Source organism: Somniosus microcephalus, chromosome 14, assembly GCF_052327205.1.
Source record: "Somniosus microcephalus isolate GS21.2 chromosome 14, FLI_Smic_1.0, whole genome shotgun sequence".
NCBI lineage: Eukaryota > Metazoa > Chordata > Chondrichthyes > Squaliformes > Somniosidae > Somniosus > Somniosus microcephalus.
Window position 1 is genome coordinate 26,081,555 of NC_141000.1, and position 21,420 is coordinate 26,102,974.

The following is a 21,420-nucleotide window of genomic DNA, read 5'->3' on the forward strand; positions in this document are numbered from 1 at the left end:
GGGAGGACAAAGCATGGCGACAGGTCATCTTACGCCCCGCCCGATTTCCTTTTCCATTGACTTTGTTTTGCGCTCCCACCCAATACCAATTTCACCGCCATGCTTAGTTTGGGGAGGGAACATAGGGACAAGAGTAGGCCATTGAGCCCCTCAAGCCTGTTCCGCCATTCAATGAGATCATGGCTGAACTGTGACCTAACTCCATCCACCCGCCTTTGCCCCATATCCCTTACTTTGGTTAACAAAAATCTATCAATCTCAGATTTAAAATTAACAATTGACCCAGCATCAACTGCAGTTTGCGGAAGAGAGTTCCAAGCTTCTACCACCCTTTGCATGTAGAAGTGTTTCCAAACTGCACTCCTGAAAGGCCTGACTAATTCTTAGTCTATGTCCCCTAGTCCTAGACTCCCAACCAGTGGAAATAGTTTCTCTCGATCTACCTTATCAGTTCCCTTAATATCTTGAAAACTTCAATCAAATCGAAGAGAGGGGATGTGACAAAGATGGCTTGTGCCCATTCCTCCGCACGCCCCCCCACCCAACCCCGTCAAGCACTCGTGGAATGGATGGGTGACAGTCTAGCAGTCCGTGTCCTGCACCAGGTGAGGAGACCAACCTGGACACACTGAGGGATACACTGCGCTAAGGTAAGGGAAAAGAACTCCAAATAACAGAAGCTGGTTAAAACACGCGTCAACTTGGTCCAGTGGCATTGCAGTTAAGACCAGGCTGTTTCCCTGCCCTCCAATTTCCGAAGCTGACCCTCCTCTCATGAAAAGGCATGTCAGGTTGGACCACAACACCATTTGGGGAGGGGAGGAGGAGGGGGAGGCGAGTGCCACACTTCAGTACCTCACCCAGATCTTCTTGTGTGAAACTGGAGAATGATTGCTGGCAGGCTATTCAACCACATGGTCCATCGCGGCCAACTCCCACAGCCTGTCCTCACCCAACATTCCCAAGTATATTTTTCCAGCAGAGGTCACTGGACAGGTATCAGGAGGGATTTTTTTCCCCATCCCCTCCTCAGACCAGGAATGCTTAAAACAAATGTAGCACCCCTAGGTTCAGCACAGGCCAGGGAGCGAGACTGGGACTTTCCTGATCTTTATGGTGTTTTTTCAACTAAAATTGCTCTCGAGGAAGCAGGCGTTATTGTGCAAGGCCACATTCATTGCCCATCCCTATTGGTCCCGGGAGGCATCGCTAAGGCCCACAAGAGGAAGTTAGGTGTCAACCACATAGGCTGGAATTTTCTGGAGGAAGGCGGGACTCCGAAGCGGTCAGGAAACCCGAGAGGCCGGGTTTCCCGCAGACCCTGCCAACTTTAATGGCAGGGCCTGATTTACATGCAAGGCCTCGGTTTCCCAGTTTGAGAGGCTGGCTGGCTGCATAGAGCGGAGAGGGAGGGTTCGCATGAGGGCCAGGCGTGGTGATGGATCTCGGGGCGGGGGGTAGGGGGGCAGAGAGGACTGGGGGCCGGGCAATGGATTAGCAGGCGGCGGGGGGGGGGGGGGGGGGGGGGGAAGGGAAGAGAGGACCGGGGACCAGGCAGACGATCGGGGCGGTGCGGGGCGGCGGGTGGGGGTTAAGAGAGGACAGGGGATCGGGGCTGGGGAAAGGATCACCAGGGAGGGTCAGCCAGCGATCGGGAATCGGGCCGTGCCATTAAAAGGATCGGAGGGGGAGGTCGGGCAGATATGGGGGGTGGAGAGAGAAGATTGAAGCCGGCCACCGGAAGATCGTGGTTGGCCTCAGTATCACCGTTGGGGGGCGGGTAGGAGGCCTGGGATTGTGGAGGTGGGGGGACAATAGGAGGTCTGGGAAGGCGATCGGAGGCCTTGTGGGGGATCTCCGATCGCAGGGGGTGGGTTAAGCAGGGACTCTGGATCCAGGAGCTAGGTATAAAGCTACTTACCTCCTGGATCCAGCAGTCCCTATCTTGCTTTAACTGCCAGGTTTCACGAATTGTGTGAAACTCGTCCACATGCAGTTCGAAACAAAATGGAGGTTAAAAAAAGAGGCTTCCAGCCTCATTATAATATTTAAATTGCCGTTCCGCGCCCTGGGAGCGGGTTGGTCACCCGCCCCGCCCCTGCTAAAACTGGAAGTGGGCGGGTTGGAGGTGGGATCAGGCCAGGAATCGCATTTTTTACAATTTAACTATCCTCATGCTCCAAACCCACCTCTTTAGGTTAAAATTCCCCCCATAGTGTGGGGATGGAGTCAGGAGTAAACTAGACGGGTAGGGCTGGTGGGTCCTCTCCCTTGAAGAACATTAGTGAACCAGTTGGGTTTTTTTTTACAACAATTATTCTGGTGCCAATCCACAAATTACCAGGCATATTGAATTCAAGTTCACAATATGAGGAAGGGGCCTTTCCACAATATTTACAAGGTGGATTTCCTCCAAAGCACCATCCCTAAAAATGCTTCTTAACAGATTTTGAGCAAATCAAAATCTACAGGGACTGCCACTTGCTCACAGACTCTCCGGGGTTGACCAGAATCTCGGGCTTAACCACAGCTGAGCCTGTTGCACTCAGTTGTCCCGTGCGACCTCTGCACTGAGATTTTCTTGTTTTTTGACCCCAACCATGAACAGAAGCAGCTTGACTGCGATTCTCAGTCTGGCGGGACAAAGGTCGGAGGTCTCGCCGTGGCCACGCACTGCCTCAGCCAGAATCTTGGATTGGACATCTTAGCTCCCCAGTCACCGTCACTGAGGAATAGGCAACAGTGACTCGGAAGTAACTCGACCCCACAACCTTCCCTCGGGATATTCCTGGGTCTCCGTTCGGAGCTTCCCGAGGGCTCGGGTCGCCAACTCTGGTTGGCTGTATTCCTGGAGGTTTTGTCACATGACCTCCCGCCTCGCACCGTCAGCCCCCCCCACTCTTGCCATTGGTCCATTCTTGTGACGCCCCGCCTTCCCTGGCCAATTGGAAAGCGAAGAGACTCTCGTTACCAGATTGGCCGATTCTTGACTGTGAGTCCAACAGCCTTTATTTCCCCATCTCCAATATTTTTACAACTAATATGTACAAAGAAAATGAAAAAAAGCACCCAATTTATTTTTTGAATGGCCCTATGATTTCTCGCCCAAGTTGTTTGAAGCAGAGTCCCGGAGATTCATCTCTAATGCCTGACGACTCCAGGACAATCCAAGAGAGTTGGCGACCCCAGCGTGCTACGTCACTGCCATGACTCTGTTCCCCGGACATTTTTACTACATCAACACAAAATAAGAATTACAGGAAACTTTCAATTTACCGGCACCTAAATAACCGGAAATCTTGGTTAACCAGCAAAATTCAGGAGTAGGTTTTACTTCATATTTTTTTGCCTTCTTCCATCTGTGCTGTGCAAGGGTGTGGCTGCAGCTGTTGCTAAGCTACAGAGACGCTTGGAACTTGAGGCCATTGTTCTACAGTTGTTGCTAAGCAACAGGGTTTGTTGCTTTATACGGAGCTGTCAGCTCTCTCTATCTTTTACTATAGCACTCGGTTATCCGGAATTTTTGATGAACTGGCACCACGTCGGTCCCGTCCGTGCCGGATAAAAAAAAGTTTCCTGTAGCACTTGCACAAACGGGAATGGTGCCTTACCTCGACAGGGCCGGGAACGACCAATCCCCTTGTGTTCATGTGGGTATGCCCAGGTTAACAGCATCAATGAAAGCCACAACATACCTGCCACAGTACACACCAGCAGAGTCACGCTTACTGATGGGAACGGAGGTTGCTTACACGGGTGGTGGGAGTTTTGATCAGAGGACCCTAATTATGGTGTGATACAATTTCTTTCCCCCTGAAATCAGTGACTAACTACATGTGAGCAATGTAATAGGAAATGTGTAACAGCTGGGTCACCACAGGGTGAGGGGAGGGGGAAGAGGGGAGCGGGAAGCTGGGGGGGGGGTGCAGGGAGGAGTGAGAGGTAACAACAGAAAACGCTGGATGAACTCAGCAGGCCAGGCAGCATCCGTGGAGAGAGAAACAGAGTTAACGTTTCAGGTCTGGGACCCTTCATCAGAACTGGAAAAAGCTGGCGATGTAACAGATATTAAGCAGGTGCAGAGACAGGGGGAAGGAAGGAATTGAAAGAACATACTGTGATCAAACAGGAGAAGGGAAACTGAAAGCAATGAAGATGAACAAGGTTGAAGAGACAAACGGAAATCCCGTCGGAGAGAAGGGCAGAACTTCTTCAAGGTGGGCATTCCTAGAAGAGAGGTGGCGGTGAGAGGTTGTTTGGTGGGCGGGGGGAGGGGGAGAAACAAACTGAGCGAGCATTTCTGAAATTTTACCCCAGCGCAAACTCACACCTCTGGGTGTTCAGAGGTTCTGTTACTGGACTAGTAATAACACAAAGAACGTGCGTTCAAATCCCACCATGACAGTTTGAGAAACTGAATTCAGTTTAAAAAATATCTGGAAATAAAAATCTGGTATGAGTAAAAGTGACCATGAAACCATCAGATTGTTGTAAAAATAATCAAAAAGGCTATTGGAATGCTGGCCTTTATATCTAGAGGACTAGAATACAAGGGGATAGAAGTTATACCACAGCTATACAAAGCTCTGGTTAGACCACACCTGGAGTACTGTGAGCAGTTCTGGGCACCACACCTTAGGAAGGATATATTGGCCCTGGAGGGAGTGCAGCGTAGGTTTACCAGAATCATACCCGGACTTCACGGGTTAAATTACAAGGAGAGATTACACAAATTAGGGTTGTATTCCTTAGAATTTAGAAGGTTAATGGGTGATCTATCTGATCGATGATATCGATGATTTGGATGAGGGAACCAAATGTAATATTTCCAAGTTTGCTGATGACACAAAACTAGGTGGGATTGTGAGTTGTGAGGAGGATGCAAAGAGGCTTCAAGGTGATTTAGACAAGTTGAGTGAGTGGGCAAATACATGGCAGATGCAGTATAACATGGATAAATGTGAAGTTATCCACTTCAGTAGGAAAAACAGAAAGGTAGAGTATTATGTAAATAGTGATAGATTGGGAAATGTTGACGTACAAAGGGACCTGGGTGTCCTTGTACACCAGTCACTGAAAGCAAACATGCAGGTGCCGCAAGCAGTTAGGAAGGCAAATGGTATGTTGGCCTTCATTGCAAGAGGATTTGAGTACAGGAGCAAGGATGTCTTACTACAGTTATACAGGGCCTTGGTGAGACCACACCTGGAGTACTGTGTGCAGTTTTGGTCTCCTTACCTAAGAAAGGATATACTTGCCATAGAGGGAGTGCAGCAAAGGTTCACCAGACTGATTCCTGGGATGGCCAGACTGTCGTATGAGGAGAGATTGGGTCGACTAGGCCTGTATTCACTAGAGTTTAGAAGAATGAGAGGGGATCTCATTGAAAGGTATAAAATTCTGACAGGGCTAGACAGACTGGATGCAGGGAGGATGTTTCCCCTGGCTGGGGGGTCTAGAACGAGGGGTCACAGTCTCAGGATACGGGGTAGGACATTTAGGACTGAGAGGAGGAGAAATTTCTTCACTCAGAGGGTGGTGAACCTGTGGAATTCTCTACCACAGAAGGCTGTGGAGGCCAAGTCACTGAATATATTTAAGAAGGCGATAGATAGATTTCTAGACACAAAAGGCATCAAGGGGTATGGGGAGAGAGCAGGAATATGGTATTGAGATAGAGGATCAACCATGATCATATTGAATGGCGGAGCAGGCTCGAAGGGCCAAACGGTCTACTTCTGCTCCTATTTTTTTTTCTATGATCTAAGTTTTCAGGATATTAAGGGGAACAGATAAGGTAGATAGAGAGAAACTATTTCCGCTGGTTGGGGATTCTAGGACTAGGGGACATAGTCTAAAAATTAGAGCCAGACCTTTCAAGAGTGAAATTAGGAAACACTTCTACACACAAAGGGTGGTAGAAGTTTGGAACTCTCATCCGTAAATGGCAACTGATGCTAGCTCAATTATTAATTTTAAGTTGGAGATTGATAGCTTTTTGTTAACCAAAGGTATTAAGGGGTATGGGCCAAAGGCGGGTATATGGAGTTAGGTCGCAGATCAGCCATGATCTCAATGAATGGTGGAACAGGCTTGAGGGGCTCAATGGCCTACTCCGGTTCCTGTGTTCCTAAAACCCAACTAGTTCACTAAATGTCCTTTGGGGAAGGAAATCTGCCGCCCTTACCCAGTCTGGTCTATAGGTGACTCCAGTCCCACACCAATGTGGTTGATCCTTGACTGCCCTCTGACTCAGTTGTATCACACTGACATCGCTTCTTTTTTTAAAATTTGCTTATGGGATCTGGGCGTCGCTGGCAAGGCCAGCATTTATTGCCCATCCCTAGTTGCCCCTGAGAAGGTGGTGGTGAGCCGCCTTCTTGAACTGCTGCAGTCTGTGTGGTGAAGGTACTTCCACAGTGCTGTTGGGGAGGGAGTTCCAGGATTTTGACCCAGCAACGATGAAGGATTGGCGATATACTTCTAAGTCAGGATGGTGTGTGACTTGGAGGGGAACTTGGAAGTGATGGTGTTCCCATGCGCCTGCTGCCCTTGTCCTTCTAGGTGGAAGAGGTCATGGGTTTGGGAGGTGCTGCCGAAGAAGCCTTGGCGAGTTGCTGCAGTACAACTTGTATGTGGTACACACTGCAGCCATGGTGCGCCGGTGGTGGAGGGAGTGAATGTTTAAAGTGGTGGATGCGGTGCCAATCAAGCGAGCTGCTTTGTCCTGGATGGTGTCGAGCTTCTTGAGTATTGTTGGAGCTGCACTCATCCAGGCAAGTGGAGAGTATTCCATCACACTCCTGACATGTACCTTGTAGATGGTGGAAAGGCTTTGGGGAGTCAGCAGGTGAGACACTCGCCAGAGAATACCCAGCCTCTGACCTGCTCTTGTTGCCACAGTATGTATGTTCAAGGTTCAAGAAGGAGGCGGCCCACCGCCACCTTCTCAGGTCAACTAGGGATGGGCAATAAAGGCTGCCCTTGCCAGCGCGGCCCACACCCAGAGAGTGAGTAAACACGCTGTCCCGGAGCTGAACAAAGAAATTGCTTCAAATTAGCGGCAGTGATGGGCGGGGCCGGTCTGTACACTCTGGTTTAGTGGGGAATATACTGTGTGAGACTAAGGCAGGCTCTCAGTGTGACAAAGACTTGACTGTGCGAAGCTGTTTCAAGTACTTGCACAAGCGTACAATCATTCCAAAGAAAACCTCAAGGTGGGTAAACATGAGCCATCCAATAATGCTCCTTATTTGCATTCCTTACCCTGTAAACTTGCATTTGTGAAAAGGGCCAAGTACAGTCTTGGTGCTGTAATAATGTGTAGACAAGATTACACAGGAGCATAGGAACAGGACATTCCATTAGATTATGACTGATCTGTATCTTAACTCCGTTTACCCGCCTTGGTTCCTTATCCATTAATAACCTTTACTTAACAAAAATCGATCAATCTCAGTTTTGAAATTTTCCATTGACCCCTAGCCTCATCAGCTTTTTAGGGGAGAGTTCCAGATTTCCACCACCCTTTGTGTGAAGAAGTGTTTCCTGACATCACCCCTGAACGGCCTGGCTCTAATTTTAAGGTTATGCCCCCTTGTTCTGGACTCCCCCCATCAGAGGAAATAGTTTCTCTCTATCTACCCGATCAACTCCTTTAATTATCTTAAACACCACAACTAGATCACCCCTTAATCTTCTATAATAAAGGGAAAACAAACCTCGACTATGCAATTTGGCCTCATAACTTAACCCTTTTAGCCCCGGTGTAATTCGAGTGAATCCTTACATGGGCAAGGACAATACAAATGATCCTCGCTATTATAGTTTCTGATAAGTCACAAGTTTCTTGTGAATCTATTGCGCTTAGTAAAACAGTACAAAAAAGATCCCGGGGGTAATCTTTCAACTTAGCGCTGGAAAGTAAAACTGCCATTGAGGCTCAAGCATCTGTTCTAGGAACCACCTGACTGATTCCAAAGGGAAGGGAAAATCCGGCAGATTCTAAGGGGCACGTGACCCATGACCCCGGTTTTATGCTTCACCAGTTACGTTGAAAAATACCCTCATGCACCCCTGGTTGCCCTGACAACCAAGTGGCCACCTCAGAGGGCATTTAATGCACAACCACAGTGTTGGGCTGGAGTCACGTGCGGGGGCTATTGGCGAACCAGTTGGGTTTTTTTTTTTTTAAACGGCGATCTGTTCAGCTTTCACAGGTCATTTTTTCCAGTGCCAGACCACAAATTACAAAATCAAAATCCAAGTTCACAACTTGCCACGGTGGGATTTGAACTCACGCGGAGTTGCTGGTCCAGTACAAGGAGCGCTGCACAACCAGACCCAGCCCAAACACTTTGCTGCCCCCCTCTGTGGCTCCTAAAAATATTACATAGGCCTTGATGTCCAATCTACTGCTGCCAACAGAAGTGGGTTTCCCCAAGGTCTCTGGCCGTGGAGTAACCCGCTGCAGCAATGCGACTACCACCATCGGAGATCACCTTGTCTGGCAACTGAGAGGTTACACTCATCAGGAATGGCTGAATAGGCTGGGGCTCTGTTGTCTAGAAAAGAGAAGGCTGAGGAGCGACCTGATAGAGATCTTTAAAATTATGAAGGGGTTTCATAGGGTAGACGTAGAGAAGATGTTTCCACTTGTGGGGGAGTCCAAAACTAGGGCCCATAAATATAAGATAATCGCTAATAAATCCAATAGGGAATTCAGCAGAGAATGTGGAACTTGCTACCAACATGCAGTAATTGAGGCGATTGGCATAGATGCATTTAAGGGGAAGCTAGATAAATACATGAGGGAGGAAGAAATAGAAGGTTATGTTGATAGGGTGAGATGAACAAGGGTGGAAGGGAGTTCGTGTGGAGCATGAACACTGGCATAGACCAGTTGGCCCAAATGGCCTGTTTTTGTGCTGTACATTCTATGTAATTCTATATAACCTGTGGGTTAATCTGCTGCCAGTACAGGAACCAGCCCCTCAGCCTCCCAACTGGCGACCCAGATGTTACACTCTTCCTACCCCATTGCTCAGGTGTTGTTTGGTTCAGTCACTGGCCTGTGGGGTCCTTGCCTGGCCCTTGGAAACATAGGCGCAAGTTTGCAAGCGGCAACTTTACGACAACTGGTCCCAAGCACCGTTGCTTTCCCAATCGGCTGCTGTAAAACCGTCCCTCCGTCGTGTGGCGGAGCCGGATTCTGCTGCATCGTGGGAATCCTCAGAGTAACAGCGACATGAAAAGATCGCCACTGCGCATGAGTGCAGTGCTTCACTCGCTCTGGGAGTTGCGATGTTGGACAAACAAACTTTACTTCAGAAAAAATTCGAAGCAACAATCAAGAAGCTCAGGTAGGGAAAATTGGCTTACCTGGGCATAGAAGTCAGTGGAAGGCGAGGACCTGGATCTCTCGTGTACGTACTGTGGTTTTACAGGCTCCTGGAAGCTCTGGTCGAGGATATTGTCCGCAGAATGATACCTTCCGGAACTTCTGGCCTCCGAGAACTTCCTCTGCTCTCTCCACGTCGCTTGGTATTCCGCAAAAGTGCCCAGCCGCTGTGGTTCTGCCTCATGCCCGCCAGAGGCTTGGTCACCAGGATACCCGCTGTGGGTGGGCCACTCAGGGAGGCCGCTCGGACGGGCCACGGCGTTCCTTTGCGGCCAACTCCCGCCCGGGTCAGGTGCCCTGCGGGGACTGGGTGCCACCGCGCTCTCGACGCCCAGCGAGGCGGTGCGGGCTCGGCCTTCGGCCTCTGAATTACGGTCCTCTGCTTCGGCACAGCTGGTCTTCCCGTGCGGCCTCCACTGCGCCTCTCCAAATGTGGGCCGGGGGCCCTGCTTCGGCGGTGGTCTGCTGTAGGCCCCAGCGGGGTGGCCAGTCTTGCTGCCAACCTCGAAGAACTGCCGCCGGTCGGCAAAGGAGTTCGGGGGCGCCTTGCCCGGCTGAGGGGGCCGAGCATCGTCGGGCACACCCACCTCGTTCATCTTGTCCGGCTCGGAGTAGGACCGCAGCTTTTGCTCCGCCGTCAGCCTCTTCCTGCCACCGACGCGGGCGATGTGGTAACCGGTAGCTCGCGCTGGTGCCCTGGGGTCACCAGGCAACGACGGCGGAGGCCCATCCTTGGGAGCGAGAGCCAGGGCAGGTGTGGCGTAAGCGGGTGTGTAGCGGTCGGGCGATGTCAGTTGGCGTGGTGTAACCACAGGCCCCAGGTCTCTCCGCTTGAAGGAGGTGGCCCTCAGGACCCGGGCCTGAGCCTCCTTCAAGTCATCCTTGTAGGAAGTGGAAAAGGAACCTTCGGAAGAGGAGGTGGAATTGGCCGTTGACTCGTCCTGGCAGCCGCCCACCGCTTCTTCCACCTCCAAAGCGCCCATTAAGGTGGCGGCGCTTTTGCTTTTCTGCAGCTGGGCTCGCTTCATCTGGATCTCATTCCGCAGGGCCGTGGCAAAGCGGTCGCCCCGACGCTGCTGCTTGACCGGCAGGTTGAGGTCGGACAATGGCGGCCGGCAAGGCCCATCAGCCCGGCTGGCCTGAAGACTCCTGCTTTCCTGCGCCAGGGAGTGAAGCATCGGTGTCTTGTCGGGGCAGATCACGCCGCCCTCTGTGCCCAGCCAGCAGGGCTCCCGGGCCTGGCCTCGGCCTCCGTCGGAGTAACCGGGCGGTTGTCCGGATGGGTAGGCGCCGTGATCCGGCCCGAAGACGGGGCCGCCACTTCCCCTTTGACCTCCCCTTTCTTCCTCGTCGAGCTTCTGCGCCACGTCTCCCGGGACACAGGTCCTCGCTCTGCCCCCTTCCACCCGGCCGAGCCCGTTGTTGCCGTTAACCTCGGGGGGTGAGGGGTGGTACCTGGGGGGCCTGGGGGCCAGGCCGGGGGCCGTGACATTGATGCCGGGAGCTGGGCCGGACGGGTAGCTAGCTCCTTTATGAGTGTCCCAGCAATCCAGCTTGACCCGTGATGGTCGCGCGGCCACTTGGCTGGGCTGCCTGGAAGTAATGCAGTAGTATCTGTTGGGCCCGGTGTGGTCCGGGGTCGGCGAGTTCTCCAGCCTGGCAGGAGCCACAGGGGTTGTTATCGTTGGCCTGGCTTGGGTCTGATCATAATGCTGAGAGTTCTCCGATGGCGGCTCCTGATAAAATGCCGAGCTTGGTGCCTTGAAGGCCTTGTCACCGGGGTAGAAGGTGCTTTCGTCGCTGTACTGCCGTTGGTGACAGGAAGAGCACGAGGCCTGCGCGAAGCGGACATCCGTGCTGGACAGGGAGTACTGCAGCTTGCTCGCGTTAGGCTGCTTGCTATTGTCCAACAAGGCCGGGGGAGAAACATCACTCGCAAACAGTGAGCTGGGCGGGTTTGGCCTCCCGCCCTCGCCTGCCAGCCTTTGCTCGCGCTCGGTCACCTCCGAGGCCCAGTCTCCTCGGAGCTGAGGCTTACTCGAGGCTGGGTGGCGAGAGGGCCCACTCCCGTCAGTCAGGCCGCCGGCGTGTGCCTTCTCGTGGACCTTGGTGGCGGCGAAGCTGTCGCTGCGGACAGGAGGGGGCGGGGGAGGGGAGACCCTCCTGGGGACGCGGCTATCGGCGGCAATCCTCTTCTCCGGAACGTGCCACACGGGCCCGAAGCTTGCTCTGCTGGAGCCGTAGTGCCTGGAGCCAGGCTGGTCATCTGGCCGTGGGCTCGGTCCATCCTCATTTGCCATGGTGGGGACCAGGTGTCCCTGTTTCTCCTCTGGGCCGCCCTGCTCGGTCACACTCTGACCGTGCCGCCCACTGCCAGGCCTCCCGGCCTCCCAGTGGGTCATCCTGTTCAGCATGTTCTCGGTGGAGGATGAATTGTCGCTCTTGGAGGACGACAGAGTATAGTCCGGTGTGCTAGAACTGGTGGAGAACGAGCTGTAGGCAGAATCCCGCTTGTTGTGCTGGGAGATGTGGTCCATGCTGTTGCTGGACTTGGCGGGGGACAGCCTGCCATGCTGGTAGATGGGCGGGGGCTGGTCGAGGCTGTCCATGCTTCCCAGAGAGCTGAACTGGTCGGAAATGCGATGCAGGTCAGTCTGGTCCCATGTGTTCGAGAGGTCATTCGATGAGGAACTGGAGAGAAAGGAAAATGGAAGATAGGGATTGAGGCACGGCTATATTCTCGCTGTGCACATAACAGACATAGAATCAATCAGCACAGGAGGCCATTTGGCCCTCTTTGAAACAGCTTTCCAATTAGTCCCACTCCCCTGCTCTTTCCCCATAGTCCTGAAATGTTTTTTCCTTTTCCAGTATTTATCCAATTCCCTTTTGAAAGTTACTATTGAATCTGCTGCCGCCGCCTTTTCAGGCAACGCATTCCAGATCAAAACAACTCGCTGCGTGAAAACATTTCTCCGCATATCGCCTCTGGTTCTTTTGCTAAAGACGGAGGAAGCCCTAGAGGAGTACAAAAAGTGCAGGGGGATACTTAAAAAAGAAATTAGGAGATCAAGGAGGGGCCATGAAATAACACTGGCGAGCAAAATAAAGGAAAATCCGAAGATGTTTTATAAGTATATTAAGGGTAAGAGGATAACTAGGGAAAAAATAGGGCCCATTAGGGACAAAAGTGGCAATGTGTGTGTGGAGCCGGAAGATGTAGGAGGGGTTCTAAATGAATTTTTTGCATCTGTTTTCACTATGGAGAAGGACGATGTAGACATAGAAATAGGGCGGGGGGACTGTGATATGCTCGAACATATTAACATCGAGAGGGAGGAGGTATTGGCGGTTTTAGCTGGCCTAAAAATGGATAAATCCCCAGGCCCGGATGAAATGTATCCCAGGCTGCTGTGTGAGGAAAAGGAGGAGATTGCGGGGGCTCTAACACATATACTCAGGACCTCTCTGGCCACAGGGGATGTGCCAGAGGACTGGAGAACCGCTAATGTAGTACCATTATTCAAGAAGGGTAGTAGGGAAAAACCGGGGAACTACAGGCCAGTGAGCCTAACATCAGTGGTAGGAAAATTATTGGAAAAAATCCCGAGGGACAAAATTTGTCTCCACTTGGAGAGGCAAGGATTAATCAGGGATAGTCAACATGGCTTTGTCAAGGGAAGATCATGTCTGACTAATAGGGGGTGACTAGGTGTGTGGATGAGGGTAACGCAGTGGATGTGGTATACATGGATTTCAGTAAGGCCTTCGATAAAGTCCCGCACAGGAGACTGGTCAAGAAGGTAAGAGCCCATGGAATCCATGGTGCCTTGGCACATTGGATACAAAACTGGCTTAGTGGCAGAAGGCAGAGGGTGATGGTCGAAGGTTGTTTTTGTGACTGGAAGCCTGTGGCCAGTGGGGTACCACAGGGATCGGTGCTGGGTCCCTTGCTGTTTGTGGTCTACATTAATGACTTGGATATGAATGTAAAGGGTATGATCAGTAAGTTCGCGGATGATACAAAAATTGGTAGGGTGGTAAATAGCGAGGAGGGTAGCCTCAGTCTGCAGGACGATATAGATGGGTTGGTCAGATGGGCGGAACAGTGGCAAATGGAATTTAACCCAGAAAAGTGCGAGGTGATGCACTTTGGGGGGACTAACAAGGCAAAGGAATACACAATGAATGGAAAGACCCTAGGCAAGACGGAGGATCAGAGGGATCTGGGTGTGCAAGTACACAGATCCCTGAAGGCGGCGGAACAGGTGGATAAGGTGGTAAAAAAGGCATATGGGATACTTGCCTTCATTAGCCGAGGCATTGAATATAAGAGCAAGGAGGTTATGATGGAGCTGTATAGAACACTGGTTAGGCCACAGCTGGAATACTGTGTGCAGTTCTGGTCACCACACTACAGGAAGGATGTGATCGCGTTAGAGAGGGTGCAGAGGAGGTTCACCAGGATGTTACCAGGGCTGGAGCGCTTCAGCTATGAAGAGAGACTGGGCAGATTGGGTTTGTTTTCCTTGGAGCAGAGGAGGCTGAGGGGGGACATGATTGAGGTGTACAAAATTATGAGGGGCATAGATAGGATGGATGCTGAGGAGCTTTTTCCCTTAGTAGAGGGGTCAATAACTAGGGGGCATAGATTCAAGGTAAAGGGCCGGAGGTTTAGAGGGGATTTGAGAAAGAACTTTTTCACCCAGAGGGTGGTTGGAGTCTGGAACTCACTGCCTGAAAGGGTTGTGGAGGCAGAAACCCTCACAACATTTAAGAAGCATTTGGATGTGCACTTGAAATGCCATAGCATACAAGGCTACGGACCAAATGCTGGAATATGGGATTAGATTAGACAGGGCTTGATGGCCGGCGCGGACACGATGGGCCGAAGGGCCTCTATCCGTGCTGTATTACTCTATGACTCTATGACTCGAATTATTTTAAATCTGTGTCCTCTGGTTACCGACCCTTCTGCCACTGGAAACAGTTTCTCCCGATCTACTCTGTCAAAATCCCTCATAATTTTGAACACCTCTATTAAATCTCCCCTTAACCTTCTCTGCTCTAAAGGAGAACAATCCCAGCTTGTCTAGTCTCCCCACATAACTGAAGCCCCTCATCCCTGGTACTATTCCGGTAAGTATAGTCGACTGACTGCGTTCCGAAAGTTTTGGGCGGTTAATCAAGAAACAATTTCCCGAGGCAGCCAATCTCAGGCAAAGCACCAATTGGAGACCCACAAGTGACCAGTGAGGGAAGGCGGAGAAAAAAAAAAAATCAGCCAGGATCACCATCTCCAGCTGGAAAATGCTGGTGCATGGGTATTGGATGGACAGGAGTGCCCGTGGCCCAAGTGATCGAACAGTCTGTCCGTCTCAACATTTGCTGTTGATGCTTGGACAGGAAGAATGGCCACTTGGGTGAGGTTCGGGTTGCCAATCCTCCAGGACTGCCCTGGAGTCTCCAGGAATTGAAGATTAATCTCCTGGACTCTGCCGCAAGCAAAAATCAAACGAGCAGTTAAAAAACAACTGTGTGTTTATTACCTGTAGTTGTAAATATATTGGAAATGGGGGAAGAAAAGCTGTTTGACGGGGCGGTTGGAGGTCATATGATGGAACCTCAAGGACTACATCCAACCAGAGTTGCCAACCCTAGGTAAAGTACCAGATGGAGGTTGAGTCAGGCACCTGAATGATTCACCACCTTCAGAAGATGTGGGGAAAAAACCACTAGCACTAGTCACTCAATGAGTAAAGTATTACGGACAGTAAGTTAATGAATCACTGCTTAAGATTTATAACTACTATCTTATTCCCTCCTCCAATCATTCTGATCTTCTTAACTGAGGCCTTTTTAAAAAAGTCAACAACACTAGTAACAGCTCCTGCTCGCCAAGGACAGTCTTACTTTTTTATCTGTTTAAAAAACAAACAAATTGAAGGATTTTGGACTTTTCAATATGGACTTTTAATGCTAGCTTTTAAGGCAAACGAAAAGAATGGACTAGAGACCCTGAATTTGTTAAACTTGACCAAAATCAGAAGGCATGCTGGGAAGCTTGATCAAGTTCGAAAGGAATCATGGGTATTATTACTACTTCAAACAGTTGGAGAGAGAACTAACTGCTGTTGTGAGACCTTTTGTACTGTCGGGGAGTTTGATAAAACTAAGGTTAGAGATAAGACAGCTGTCTGACTGGGCCTTGGGAAACTCTTGTACACATTAGCAAGCTGTTCTGCAGCAGAAAGATGTAAAAATAGCCATTTTGCAGTGATTTCCAAAAGACAGACTTGGAACAGTTCAAAGAAGATGTCAACGAAGAATTAACCCTCCAGTTCCCCGAAGCAGAAGAATTGATCATTCTGAGTTTCGAGTTAAGGTTGTAAGCATCTTTATCTGTAAAACTGTCGTGCCTTAATGTCAATAAAACCAATTATTTAGAAAGGTTTTAGTGTCTCGGCTGATTCTTACCTCACATATTCAAAAGAGTAAAGAGAGAGTTAACAACCCTACAAAGCAAAGTGAAATAGAGCCAGAGGCCAACATCTCACTGCATAATGGAGAGGCAATAATGCAATAAGTACTACTTTTTACCAGTCAGGCATCAGAGGCAAGAATTAAGCCAATCAAAAAATTCCAGCAGCTCAGACAGTGAGAGTCTCAATAAAGAAGAAACTGCGGAAAACCAGAAGAGGCCTATTCAAGGCTCGATACAGGCAGAGATTGCTGGGACCAGGGCAGCAGGTCATGGAATTTACACTAGGGAAACACAGCTTAGTACTATACCACAATGGCAATTATCCTCACAACCCAATAAATATACATTATGGGGAAAGTCGCAAATCTTTGATAGAGGTGTTTAAAATGATGGAGGGATGGGGCACAGTGCATAGAAGCAGACTGTTTCCAGTGCTTAGGCGGTCTAGAATAACGGAACATAGATACAAGATTAACTAACGGAATAAGGACAAAGAGCAGGAGAAAATGTTTCACACAGAGAGTTGAGAGGCTGTGGAATGATTTAATGATTGAAGCAGAGAACATATTAACATTTAAGAATCGGTTAGATAGGTGGTTGAAGGTAAAGGAGATAAAGGGATATGGGAATAGGGCTGGCACATTCCTTTTAATGCCTTCAACATAAGGAGACTCAGCCTGGTGCATAGTTCCCCAGGTGACAGTAACCCAATGATATTCAGCCCCAATGGCCATTTTCCATGAGCGATTCTGGACAGTGGATGTTGGCAGGCTATTCCACTGTGGGTGGCCTCATCAGTCAATCCCAATCCAATCTTCAGTTGACATCCACACACAGATCAGAAGCACGGACCAGGGCCGCTATTTGCTCTCCCTAGCCAGGATTCACTGAGGTACACTTTGTCCCCCCTGAGGTGAGATTAGGTAATTCAGCACAAACCCAGTAACTAAAGTTGGGACTTCAATGCTTCAACAACAATAACTTGCATTTAATAATACTTTTAATACAGTAAACCTACCAGACTTTTCAGAGAGGTAAAAACGCAGTAGTGCAGGTTACTAAAGGGGTGGTTTTGAGGAGGCTTCAGGAGGTGGGAAGAAGAAGCAAGGGTTTGGTAAGGGTGCAGAGGCGGGCCACAAGACTGATTCCCACTTTAAAACACTTTAACTACCTAGGTAGGCTCCACGAGCTGCGTCTCAACACTTTACAGAAGACAGACTTGGGGCGATTTGTTCGAGGTTCATAAAATAATGAAGGGACTAGAATGTGTTTATGTGGACCAATTATTTCAACTGAATATGTTCGGGAGGACCAGGGGTCACACTTACAAGTTATTTAAGGCCAGATCTAGGTTAGATGTCAGGAGGTGGTTCTTTTCCCAGAGAATAATGGACCTGTGGAACAGGCTGCCGGCTCGTGCGGTGAACTCTGATTCGCTGAATTCCTTCAAGCGAGAGCTGGACCTGTTTCTGGCTGGGGCGGAGATCACCTCGTACAAGAGGTAGGTCCTGTAAAATAAGTCAGGGTCTATGTGGTCTATTGGACTAGCTTTGATCACCCAAAAGGGCCGGAGAGGAATTCCAGGAGCCAGGGCAGGTGATGAATGCGACAATGAAGGCCAGGCGAAGGGAGACGGAGAGGCGAAGGGAGACGGAGAGGCGAAGGGGCCAGATTCGGAAGAGTGCTGGCGGAGGATGCAAAGGTAAGGACAGGCAAGGCCATGGACAAGGATTTTGAACTGAATGGGGGTTATTTTGACTTTTGGCAATAGTGTAAAACGGGTGATAATCGGATCGGCTGCCTGTTATACACCTCCCCTGCTTTTCATTTACATTAAGCTTCTTCACCACTGGAACAAAAATCAACGGGCAAGGTATTCCACCCGAGTTTAAGTGCGAGGTTTGCAGGCCTGACAGCAGAAAAGAAATATGGCGGAGTGCGGCACTTACGTGGCATGGTACCTCGAGTGCCACGATGAACACACGCCGCTGGACGATAGCTGCATCATGGCGGGTTCTGGCTGGCTGTCTGTGAACTTTGTTGAATGCCAAGAGTGAGGCCTACTCACTGGCTCATTACGCCTGAAAGAGAGAGAGGGAGGCAAGAAAAATGACAAGTGAAACAGATAGCAAATTAAACCAGGGTCTGTTTGATTTTATTAAAATCACTTACTAAATGCAAACTCGGTGCTTCAATCCGTTCAATACAAAAGCGGGCCATGAGTGTGCAGCAACCCTAACCCACAATTAAAAGAAAGGGTAAGCGTAAGCGGCGGTCTGATTTACTGGGCAGGCCCGTGCTGATCAAGCAGGCCGCTCCCAAACCAAACTCTACAGGGAGGACAGCCCAAAGCACTCACGTCGGGGCTCTGGGAATCATTTTTGATTTCCTGTTATTTGGTAGGCAGAGCATTTTCAAAATGCCGCCAGCGCTTGCTTTAAGTCAGGATGCTAGCTCCATTACAAACTCTTCAAAGCTTTCAACTACAGAACAGAACTAAAACTCCAGTTACGCTCCGTAAAATGCAAGTGAGGCCTACTTTGATTTGACAGATCAGTAAATCCTACAGCAAAAACACTTGATGTTGCTTTTTTTTTAAATGCAGTGACAGTGCCTATAAGTCACATTAGCTTCAGATATCAATTTTCACCTGACGTTTTTAAAGCCAGTAAGGAATAGTTATTGATAACAGGGCAGAGGATTGGCCACCTTGAGAGGCCTAAACTCGCTGGGTGCTTTTGATCTGGGAAAGAGTAATGAGAAATATGTGCACATCACTCGGTACAAATGGCACATTAATAATAACAAACTGGGAAAGGGACAAAATGCTTTAGGCTACACAGAAAGCAGCCAATATTCCAAGGTCTGTGAGTTATTTCCTATTTTCTCTGGGATTAGCCCTTTCATTTGATGACTCTCGCTGTCAAACACTCTTGACAGTTTACTAGCTCAACGAAGGGGTTTACATTCGAAAGGAATTTCAGACTCTTTTCTTTTGATTACCATGGCTATGGAATTACCGGTCACTCTCAACACCTGCACTTAAAAGCCTTCGTATCGTGCCCGGAGAATTGAATTTCAACACCAACAACAATGTTCAACAAGCACTTGTCCATTCAAACAAACGGGGCTTGACATCAGTTAGTGAAGGTGGAGAGGGAGGAGCCGGACTGTTCGCCGGCCTGTTTGATCCAGACCATCAAACGAGCCCGAGTCCAGATGAACGGGCAAAAAAAAAACCTTCCGCGAGATGGAGGGAGGTAATGTTTCTGAAGACCATGGGACTCCATTCATGGACTGTGCGCATTAGACCGTTGGAGACCTTCAACGGAGCCTGGCCGTACCCTGGACACCTGACCTCAGCGAGAACCTGCAATCCCTTCCCGGAAAATGCCCATGCCTCGCAATAGCACCAGGTGCATCTACAGCAAGTTTTTGGACAGTTCTATATAGGTACATAGGAACATGAGCAGGCCATTCAGCCCCTCGAACCTGTTCCGCCATTCAATTAGGTCATGACTGATCTGTATTTTAACTCCATTTACCTGCCTTGGCTCCTTATCGCTTAATAACCTTGCCTAACCAAAATCTATCAATCTCAATTTTGAAATTTTCAATTGACCCAGCCTCAGCAGCTTTTTTTTTGCGGGGGGGGGGGGGGGGCAGTTGTGAAGAGTTCCAGATTTCCACTACCCTTTGTGTGAAGTAGTGCTTCCTGACATCACCCCTGAACAGCTTAGCTTTAATTGTAAAGTTATGTCCCCTTGTTCTGGACTCCCCCAGCAGAGGAAATAGTTCCTATGTCTACACTATCTAATTACTTTATCATCTTAACGATTAGATCACCCCTTAATCTTCTATACTCAAGGGAATACAAGCCCAGTCTATGCAACCTGTCCTCATAATTTAACCCTTTTAGCCCTGGTATCATTCTCATACTCCCGCAGCGAGCTGGTGTATATTGTTTAATAAAAAAGCTAACCATAATAGCAAAGCATGATGAGAAAAGTGTAACAGGAAGTGTAACAGGAAGTGTGTGCTACACGCAAGACTTCTGGTGTATTACTAATAAACCACCCGTGGCACTGCTCGTGGTACTTGAAGAGTGGAGACTGTGTGAAGGCAAGGGTTCCAGATAAAAATGAAATGAGGAAAGTTGAGGGACACAAATGTGGATATAGGATCTTAAAAATCGGTCACAGAAAGTTCAAAAGATAGCTCTGTAAGATGCGAGCCTACAGGGATTTGGAAGGGAGAAGCCTGAACAGGATGGGAGAGACTGTGGACCGCCAGTTCTAAATCCCAAGGTGCCGGGAGATGGGCACTCGAACAGCCACACCGCCACCTGCTGGATGGTGGCCCGAATCGCGGCAGCCCGTTGTGGCCGGAGGTGATTAGGAAATTCCCATTACAAAGGTGGACCTAAAATGTTGGCAGAAAAGCTTTGCTCAAAAATCGAGACGACAGGAAGTGCACGCCAATTTCCATCCTTCCAATGACTGAGAATTCTGGCAGACAGATCGAAGAGCCAAGTACCACTACCCAAGGGGATTTTCACTGCATTTTAAGGTAGCTGGCAACATACGCATGGGTCTCTTGCCTTTGGCTTCTTAATAATAAATGAATAAACTAAATGAATAAACCTTTCACTTTGGCAGCAGTGTGAGCCCTCTGAGCTGCTGCTGCTGCTCGATTTACCGACTCCACTCCAGCTTGGAGCCAGATGGATCACAGCGACGGGTAGAACTGTAAATGGGGACGTGGGACCCTTCCCCGGAGAGGAGTATCACCCCACTGTCCCAAAACCAGCGCTGCAATGATAAATACACTTAGAGATTCGAGGGCAGAACTTCCAAGGTTTGCTTATCGATGCTTACCCTTGCTTGGATCAAGTTCCTGTGTGTGCTATTCTTACTCAGGGTTTAATCCACTTTAATATACACAGGTTAGCTCCTGCGTCCGCTGGCTACGGTAGCCTTGTGGCTGTGGTACTGGGCCAGCAACCCACAGGTGGTGAGTTTAAATCCCACCACAGCAAGTCGAGAAATGGAATTTAATGTGGTAAGTGCAGCAGGCGGGAGAAGAACAGGTGACCTTTGGACCGATGGCTCCCAAAGCTTTCCACCACTGGATATTTTCCTTGCCTGATTTCTAGGTCTGAAATAACAACAGAAAATGCTGGAAATACTCAGCAGGCCAGGCAGCATCCATGGAGAGAGAAACAGGGTTAACGTTTCAGGTCTGGGACCCTTCATCAGAACTGGAAAAAGCTGGAAATGTCACAGATATTAAGCAGGTGCAGAGACAGGGGGGAGGGGTTAGGAGGGGAGGAAGGAATTGAAAGAACATGCTGTGAAAATGTTGCAAATGGGAATGGCAAAATCATACAGCATGAAAAATGGGGGCAGGGATTATTATCTGAAATTGTTGAACTCGATATTGAGTCCAGAAGGCTGTAAAGTGCCTAATCGAAGGATGAGGTGCTGTTCCTCGAGCTTATGTTGAGCTTCATTGGAACAGTGTAATAGGCCGAGGA

At 49.4% G+C, this 21,420-nt stretch overlaps 1 protein-coding gene across 9 annotated transcripts in view; it reads right to left on the reverse strand.

Moving 5' to 3' along the window:
• The window catches only part of shroom2a (shroom family member 2a), a 299,172-nt gene that overhangs the window by 45,549 nt on the left and 232,203 nt on the right, over window positions 1-21,420 (reverse strand). For 8 of the 9 annotated variants that reach the window (XM_086006382.1, XM_086006375.1, XM_086006374.1 and 5 more), the window contains 2 exons: window positions 17,834-17,965; window positions 9,382-12,091 (listed from right to left, as the gene is read on the reverse strand). In XM_086006382.1, coding sequence (XP_085862508.1) covers window positions 9,382-12,091; window positions 17,834-17,965 — 2,842 coding nt within the window. Of the gene's footprint in view, window positions 1-9,381; window positions 12,092-14,949; window positions 15,097-17,833; window positions 17,966-21,420 lie in introns of those variants that run through there. The other variant, XM_086006381.1, reaches the window with a different exon arrangement.